The sequence below is a fragment of the Echinops telfairi genome, unplaced genomic scaffold, assembly GCF_000313985.2.
Source record: "Echinops telfairi isolate 266 unplaced genomic scaffold, ASM31398v2 ScPeMD7_7410;HRSCAF=8448, whole genome shotgun sequence".
NCBI classification, from domain to species: Eukaryota; Metazoa; Chordata; class Mammalia; order Afrosoricida; family Tenrecidae; genus Echinops; species Echinops telfairi.
The window spans coordinates 14,525,773-14,534,984 of NW_022111310.1; the positions used below are offsets into that span (position 1 = coordinate 14,525,773).

Consider the following 9,212-nt stretch of genomic DNA (forward strand, 5'->3'; position numbering starts at 1 on the left):
TAAAAGAAAGGCTATGAGACCAGAGGCTTTGCAGTCATTCAGAGAAGAGAAGGGTCTGAAAACGTGGTAGGGGTGGTGTGACAGTATTTGAAATAAAAGGAGCGAGAGGACTCCAAGAATAGTTTGGGAATCGATAATGGGTTGGATGTTGGGGGCTAGGTAAAAGAGGGAAGAAGTCAAGATTAGATATGCAGGTTTCTCGCTGGTGTAAAGAAGAGGTGGTGGGCCGAATTTGAAGATCAAGAAACCTATACCTCAGGGTAAATGATGATGATTGCAACTGGTATTGTGCTTCTGCCCTGTCTTAAAGGGGATTCTAAAGGGATTTTCTTTCCCTTGTTCCTCCAGCCATACACTTGCATTACTGGCCTAAGTGGATACTCACCAGCTGGCCACGTCCATCATTACAGCCAAGTCTGAGAATTCCTGATTATACTTAGAGCCTGCGGAGCTGCTCACACAAACAGCCCTCAGCAGACGACCCTTTTGAACCAAACTCTACTTTAAAATGTAAACTGTGGGGACAATTTCAATTTCCATGCTTTGTCCAAAAGGAACTTTCTCCTGCCTGAGCCTGGATTAATCATGAGAGAGTTGGTCAACATTCCACTGGTCCATATTCTGACGCTGATTGCCTTCAGCAGGACCGAGAAACTTCCAAAAGGTTAGTGTGAACCATCTCTTCTTCTTGTTCCCTTGTCAAAGTGAGAGAGAGAGAGAGCGAGAGTGTGTGTGTGTGTGTGTGTGTGTGTGTGTGTGTGTGTGTGTGCTGCGACCAAAGCTGACTCATACTATGGTGGGCTTGGGTTTTACTTGGTAAAGTAGACATGGGCTATACGGAGTTAGCGGCGACTGGACAAATAAGCAATTGGTTGATGATGCCCGCTCTACCAGTATTACCCCCTTACATTCTGCAGTAAACGGTTCAGCCTGCGGTGCTCCCCTCTCTAGGGAAACATCAACAGGTAGCCTGCATGTCCCCCACGTCTGTTTCCTTTCTGTGTACGCCAAACTTCAGGGGGGTCTCCAGGAGTAATGAAAACCTTTTCCGATCTGGTTTACCAGAAAATATAACCACCAACTCCCTTCCTAGCTATCCAGAATGTTTCTCAACAATAACAAAAATAACTAGTTTGACTTTCAGTTCTGGTTTCACAAAACCCTTAATAAATATATGTGTGTGTGTATACACTGTTCGAAAAGCAGAGTAAGAGGGAAATGGCACACAATTTACTAGCGTAATCAAATCTGGACAACAGTGAGTCTCCATAACATTGAGGCTAGAGTCGGGATTTGGTTTGGCACGATAGTGAAACAGTTTTGAAGAGCCTTTGGAATGTACCGGAAATAACACGACCTCGGGGGAAAGGAAAGCAAAAGCCGACAAACACCTGTCGCAGCAGCAAGAATGTCCAAAGCAATGTGGTCTCGGGCCAGTGGGTGCTGAAGGTGAGGCGAGCGTCTTCCAAATTAGGATGAAAGAGGAGAAAATATGGGACTTGTGAAGTTCACTGAAGTTCACTGAAGTCTTCCTAACAAGGCATGAGAACGGGCTAAACTGGAATCTACGGGAGGGCAGTGTTCTCAAGCGAAAATGTCAATGTCCGTAGGTCAAGAGTAACATGAGGGTTGGTTTAGGACATTCAAACGAAACCCTTTCCCTTGGTTTCACTTTCCCAAAGAACCAAAAAGCTCGTGTTTCAGAGAGACCGGAGGGTCGTTTCTCTGTGTGTGTGGAGATAATGTCTGGATTCTGTGGTTCACGAGACACGCGGTGCCACAAGGTCGAAGTGGACATGATAATAAGGCTGAATTGCAAACAATCTTCTTCCCAAACAATCTGAGTTCATAGGTCTGTCTGATTTGGTTGCTGCTTACTTCCTATTGTCTGTGTGCAGAATGAAATCTGCAAACGTGTGACAAGGTCCAGTTGCCAATTAATATAGCTTCAGATACAAGGCACGTTCACTCTCTTCAAATAGCTAATAATAGAAAGATTTAACATTGCCCTCAACTTATTTTAATACTTCCTGGTTGTACAACGGATGTCCGGCAAGGCAGGACCAGAATGTTCAGAATTACAGATTGTCAGAAGTCTCGATTGTGCTGATGCAAATCCTGCAGCTAGAGAGAAAATGGCACGACCCAATACTAGCAGTGCAATTCAGCCTTACGAAGCGCAGGATGATGCGTTTTCGTGGTTCTGAATTCAATCATAATTTGTTAAGCATGCACCAAATCTCTATATATGCGAAAGGCTCTTAGCTTAACTTCAAAGAAATAAATGATGCCCTGTTTCTAGACTGTACAGGAAAAGCCCTTTATTCAAATGCATATCACTTCTGTTTAGAAAACATCCAAATTGGGTGACATAAATGTAGCAACATTTGTATCATATATGCCAAACTTCCTGGCTTTTAAATAAAATAATCAGAAGGTTAAGCACACTTTGTTTTTTACTATTTATTGTTATGAGGACATCTAAAAAAACTGAAAGAATATTTTACTTAGTTTGCAGTATTTTCTGTAAGGTCTTAAATCACGTAGTTAGGGTTTAAAACCAAATTTAGTTAAAAGCCAGGTGAGCAAACACTCATTTATTACATGTAACAGCTCCTAGAATAAAATTATTATGAAAATAATACAGCCATCACAATTTTAAATGTTGAATTCCTGGCCTCTATTGATAGAAAATGGACCACAATAATAGGCTGCTTTAGTATTATTGGAAAGAATGAAAATGTACTACTGCCGGTGTTCTGCAGTTATTTTCCTCTATTCTCAGGAGAGGACCATCACCAACAGGGCTCTTGATGTACTGAGCATTTGATTGTGGTTTGGGGGTAAACGTTTACAAAGCAACTTTGTTTTCCATTCCACATCTCCTACACATGTGGGTCATGACACCGACGGCAGTCCTCACAACGTACGTAGCAATTGCTTCCTCCCTGTCTTCCCCATTTCCACGTGTCCTCCTTTGTTGCCCTTCCTGCCTCCTGAACTTTGTGTTGGGGTAAGTGTAGCCATTTGAGTCTCATATGTTGATGATCCGAAGGAGCTGTTTCACCCGGCACAAATGCTTGTTTTCTAGACCTGTCTGTTGTCTGGTGGAAGGTGATCCTCGGGGGTCAGTTCCGTTCCAGGCTGAAGTGTGTCTACAGTTGCACCATCGTCTGGAGTGGGGGTCCCACCAATCTCTACCAGACCAATAAGCCTCGTCCCTTTTTAAGGTTTGAAGTTTGTTTCACATCCGCCCTACCCCCTTCTATCCAGGGCCTTCTACTGTGATCTCCATCAGCGTGGCCAGGATAAGTACCAGGTGTCATCTAGCTGTTCAAGTCTCAGGGTTATAGAGACTAAGGTCCTTCGGAACGAATGCTTCCATGTATCTTTGATTTTCTTCATTCTTGTTTGCTCCAGATGAGAGAGCTCAATAGCTGCCTCCTAGAGACAGGCTGTGCACACGTTTATAAGACTCCAGTCACTCCTCGCCAAAGTCGAAAGCAGAAGTTGTCCTTGTGGACTGTGCCATAAGCCATTTCACCTTGATGTCCCTTAAGACCTTCGTTCTGAGCTTCCGGGACCAGTAATCCATTGTCTCAGGGTGTTTTTTATGTTTGAAAAGATTCCAGAACTTTACCCCCTGTATGTCCTATAATACGCATGGGTATATTTTAGTTCGTACATACTAGTTTGTAGCTAAGATGTATAGTAGTCTCATGTAATATTTGTCCTTTTGTGATTGACTTGTTTTCCTCAGCCTAATTGTTGGTCCATGTTACAAGGTGTTTGGCAGATTAATCCTTAATCTTTACCACGGCTCAGCATTCCATTTTCTGTATGTATCTTAGTTTATCCATTCATCTGTTGATGGGTTCTTGGGTTGTTTCTGACCTTTTGCTAATGTGAATAACTCTGTGATAAACATGGGTGCGTGTGCATCTGCCGGTGTCCCAGCTCCTATATCTCTAGGATAAATATCCAGTAGTGGGACCTAGTGGAAAGATCACCTGGTACTTCTAGTTCCAAGTTTTTAAGGAAGTGCCATACTGTTTCCCACAAAGGTTGCACCATGTTACAGTCCCGCCAGCACTGCACAAGGATTCTAGTATGAACTAGTCCCTTCCTACCCTCATCAGCATTTGCTAGTTTCTATATTTTCAACTTACCTATTAATGATATCGTGAAATGATATCTCTGTGCTTTGATTTGCATCCAAGGAGCCCTGCTGGCTGGGGAGGTACAAGGTGGGCTGCTAACCTCCAGATCAGCAATTCGAGTCCACCAACAGCCCCGCAGGAGAAAAGGGAGACCGCGTGCTCCTATAATGAGTTCCAGCCCAGAATCCCTCCGGAGCAGTTCTACCTTGTCTGTGACAGGGTCCTTACGAATTGGAATTGACTCGATGCAGGGGGAATGGCTAAAGGCAACAAGCATTTCTTCACATGTTTGTTGACAAACAATATCTTTTTTAAGAAACACTTTATTGGGTGCTAATATAGATATCATATCATTCCATAGTTCAAGCAGTATTGTACAATTGCTACCACAATCAGTTTCAAAACATTTTCTTCCTTCTTGAACCCCTCGATATCAGTTCCCTTTTTCACGCTCCCCCACAATACCTGTCCCCCCCCCCCCAGCCCCTGCCGAAACCCTTATTCTACTTGTTATCTGTACAGGTTCATCAATCCTGGGCTTCATTGAATATCATGTTTGGTGAAGTGTCTGTTCATGTTCTCTGCCCATTTTCAAATCAGATTATTTTATTTGTTGTCTTTTTGTTGAGGTGTTAACGCTTTTTATAGATTTTAGAGATTCATCTCTGGTCTGTTATGCCATTGCCATTTTTCTCCCCAGTCTACAGATTCTTTCTTTATCCTTGGAGAAGTGTTTTATGCACGTAAACGTTTTCATGCACCTAAGTGTAGGAGGACAGAATCCTCCAGTTTTTTAGCTGTTTGTGTTTTTTGGTATGTTGATAGTTTATTTATTTCATGCATTAGGCCTCCTGTCTGATATTTTTTATAGTTGTAGACTTTATATTTATATCATTGAGCCATTTTGAGTTAGTTTTTGTATACGATGTGAGTTATTGCATTGGAAAAATCTGCTACCCAAGGCATCTTTAAAATGTTAAAGGGCAAAAAAAAATGTTAAAGGGCAACAAAAAAAGTTTTAAAAAAATTGGCCATTTTGAGGCCTTAAAAATTGAAAAAAAAAAAATAAAGCGTTAAAGGGCAAAGATATCATTTTGAAGACTACGATGCTCCTGGCCCAAGCCATGCTATTTTCAATCCCCCTAATGAATCGGGAAGACCAGAGAAGAACTTAGGAATTTGGGAGATGGTATGGGAAAAGAATATCGAAAGTACCATGAACTGTCAGCAGAACAAACAAGTCTGTCTCAGAGGAATACAGCCAGGATTCACCATAGACGCGAGGATGCTGAGACTTGGTCTCTGGAGAAGGACATCCTACTTGGCAGAGGGTGAGCGGAAAAGAAGAAGATGCTTGACCCAATGGATCGAAGAAGATGGATTGGCACAGTGACTGCAACAATGGGCTCAGGCACAACAATTGTGAGGAGGGCGCGGGATGGGGCAGTGCTTCGTTCCATCCTGTATCTTTGTTGCTGTGAGGTAGAACCAACTGGGAGGCAACTAACAACAACAACAACAACAACAGCAACATGGGTCCCGTTTCATTTTTCTGCAAGTAGATTTACAGTTTTGTGAGACCCATTTGTTAAGGAAACTATCTTTTCACCATTTAATGGGTTTTGGATTTTTGTCAAAGACCAATTGTCCTTAGGTGGATGGATTTAATTCTGGGTTCATAATTCTGGTTCACTGGTCTATGTGTCTGTCATTGTACCAGGACCCGTCCGCCTTGACTTCTCTGAAAGTTTTGAGTTGGAAAATGTGAAACTTCCTGCTTTGTTCTTTTTCTTTAGTAGTTCTTGGCTTATCTGAGATATCAAAATGAGCTTATCATGCATTTTCTTAGTCCTTTACCTTGAATTGAGCTTTCTGTTGACTAGTGTAAAAATAATTTGACAAGTTTAAAATAGAGCAAGAGTATTCAGAGGATCATTTTTAACTGCTGCACTATTTCCAAAATGAAAAGAATAACCGATTTTGCAGAACTAATAGTTTATTGCTTTCATTTTAGACTCAGTGTTCAAAGGTCAGGAGGAAAGTCATTGTCTCTCTGAATCCTTTAAACTAATGATGCTTTGGATGATGAGCTTCAGACCATAATTTCAAGAAGAAATTTTTAATTAACATGCATGAAAGTAGCAAATATTTATTGACTGATTTGATTTACCACATAATTCAATAACATTTAAGGCTTTAATGGATAGTATTAAGGGTATTGTGGTATACTACATCCTGAGGTTACCTACAAGTTAATGTAAGTAGCATTAGTTTTGTTTAATATCTAAAAAGAGCATCCATCAACGCACCATTGGAAAATTATCCTATTTCCTACTATATTTAGTCATTTTTGTGTCTACATGATTTGTCTTTAGGTATATTTAAATAATCTTGTCTTTTAATGCATATGTGTTCAGGGATAAGCTTCCAAGATTAGACATATGACTAATTGTGTGAGGCACAGCTCCCATGGAAACCCAACACACCAAGTACTGGGTACATTCTTGATATTAGTGTACATGGAAAGAGTTGCTCATTGAATATTTGAGGGAACCAATTGGTTTAAATATTATTGACCTTAAAAGGTCAAAACAAAAAAAAGAAACGTTTCCATTTTTAATTTTTATTATGTAGTCCTAAAGATGAAATAAGTAAATTATTAATGATATAGGGCATGAGGTCATTTGGGGAGAGTGACAGATGAGGGGTGAGCAGGAGTCCTGGGTCGAATGGTCCCCAGAAAAGACAGAAGGATTACATGGACTAGGCTGAGGAGCAGGGTGAGGGTGGGGAGTACAGCTTTGCGGTAGCCCTGATCTGCACAGTTGTTGCATTTTATCCAGCAATGCTATATGAGCAGAGGGGCAGAGAGGACAGATGGTTGGGATACTTCAGGAATGGTGCTCTCCAGGGTCAGTGTGGCCAGAGAACAACAGGTTATGTGACAATGAGGTTATGTGACAATCTGCCATAGGGTATACATTGGTTAATGATGAACCTGAAACAGGGACACTTAATACCTGGAAAGGAAAATAGAGATACAGTGGCCTTTTCACAGTTCCTAACTTGTTTCTGTGTGCCTCTCTTATAAGCAAAATAAGAAATGCCTACCAGTGCTCAGCATATAAGGGTATGTACTGTACTAAGGATCATTAAATAATTGATGTAATTACACTAATGTTCTTCTGGAAGACAATGTTCTAATTCAAAGGAATAAATCCAGGATAGACAATTTCAGGGATTCTAATAACTTGTCCATAACTACTACTACCTGCTTCTGACTATTGCCACTCCCGAAGGCAAAGTGTGTGCTTTGTTGCAAAAGAGCTAATAATACAAGCAGTATGCATCATTACCCATGAACCATGTGAGATACAAAGACATCAAGATACGCTTTGTATTTCATTGAATTACCAGTACTGTAAATGCACATTTTCCTCAAATAAGAAGCAATACTAATTAATTATCCTCTTTAGAGGAGTGAAATGCTGAAGAAAAAAACCCCAAACTAGATTTATGATGATAAAGAAACATGCCTACGTTGAAAGTCGGCGCCTTATTTTTAAGACATAAAAGAACAAATACACCTAGTTTCTTTATTTACTGTAACATGCGATCAACCACGGTATTAGCAGTCTCTAGATCAATGTCCATACACCAGTGGTTCTCCACCTTCCTTATGCCGCACCCCTTTCATACAGTCCCTCATGTTGTGGTGACCCCCAGCCATAAAATTCGTTTTGTTGCTACTTCATCACTGTCATTTTGCTACTGCTACGAATCGTCATGTAAATATCTGATATGTAGGATGGATGAGGCAGCCCCTGTGAAAGGGTCCTTCGACCCCCAAAGGGGTCGCGACCCACAGGTTGAGAACCGCTGCCTATGCTAACGCCTGTCACGTGGGAAGGAAGGGTGGGATCAGGTCCTTTTCATCCCGCTCGCTCGTACTCAAGTAAAGCTGCTCTTGAGGTCACAAAAGGACCGCGGTCATTTTCCTGGATTTGTGATCCTTGGATGGAGGGACAAAACCGTGTCCTAGTTTCAACAGTCTCTGGCTGAGATGAAAGCGGGGTGGTAGAATACAAGCAAACAAGAGCTAGGCACTGACTTTGCAATTGTTATTAAATCCAACTATGGGATTGTGTTAGCAAGTGTTTGAAAGCAGATTTGCTTGGAAATTTTGGAACGAGAGCGATGTGGGCTTAACCAACTCTATACTAACTGTAGAAATTAACATTGATTTAAAGTTTTCCTCTCTCTGTTTTTCTTTGTGGAATCAGTACCCTGCCAAAGACATGATATGGTTAGTGTTAGGTGGTAGGGACTTTAACTCTACCTTGACAATGAAGTTCAACTCCTCCACTTCCTACTCATATGATAGTTGGACAAGTTATTTAGCCATTTTTAGCCTCCCTTTTCTCATCTGCATATGAGATGAATAATACTACCTGTCTTTATTTTTACATTGGTTAGTTAAAACAGATAATGAATGAAAAGCACAGAGCAAAATAGCTATTTAATAAATTTCAGATGCTAATATATTTTTTTAAAGAGTCACTATGTACTGTTCACAATAGCTAAAAGGAAGGAACAACCTAAATGCTCATCAACAATTGAGTAGACGAGTAAAATGTGGCACCTTCGTACACCGGAGTACAACTCCACAGTGGGAGAAATGAAGTCTTCATACACCCTACACGAAGGGCTACGCTCAAAAATATCCTGCTCAGTGAAATATGTCAATCATAAAGACAAATATTGTCTGACCATCTAAAAGAGAAAAGGAAAGGCAAATGTATAGCTAGTAAAGTTTATTAGCTTTTATCAGGGAGGAAGGAGCAAAAAAGGACTTAATAATATAAAAAATTGAATAGGCAAAAGTTACATGACAGAAATATTTATAACAATGGCCAAAAATAGGAAATAAAAAGAGAAGCTATTGAGATTGCTTTTGTATAACCAAATATCCTTTTTAAGAATCATTTTAATATTATGGGCTCATACAACTCTTATCACAATCCATACATACATCAATTGGGTAGAGCACAT

At 40.7% G+C, this 9,212-nt stretch overlaps 1 protein-coding gene across 5 annotated transcripts in view; it reads left to right on the forward strand.

The window, feature by feature from the left end:
- Nucleotides 1–515: 515 nt before the first annotated feature.
- The window catches only part of MUSK (muscle associated receptor tyrosine kinase), a 104,405-nt gene continuing 95,708 nt past the window's right edge, over nt 516–9,212 (forward strand). For all 5 annotated transcript variants that reach the window (XM_004710952.2, XM_004710955.3, XM_004710953.3 and 2 more), the window contains exon 1: nt 516–664. In XM_004710952.2, coding sequence (XP_004711009.1) covers nt 586–664 — 79 coding nt within the window. In that variant the 5' untranslated portion in view covers nt 516–585. The remainder of the gene's footprint in view (nt 665–9,212) is intronic.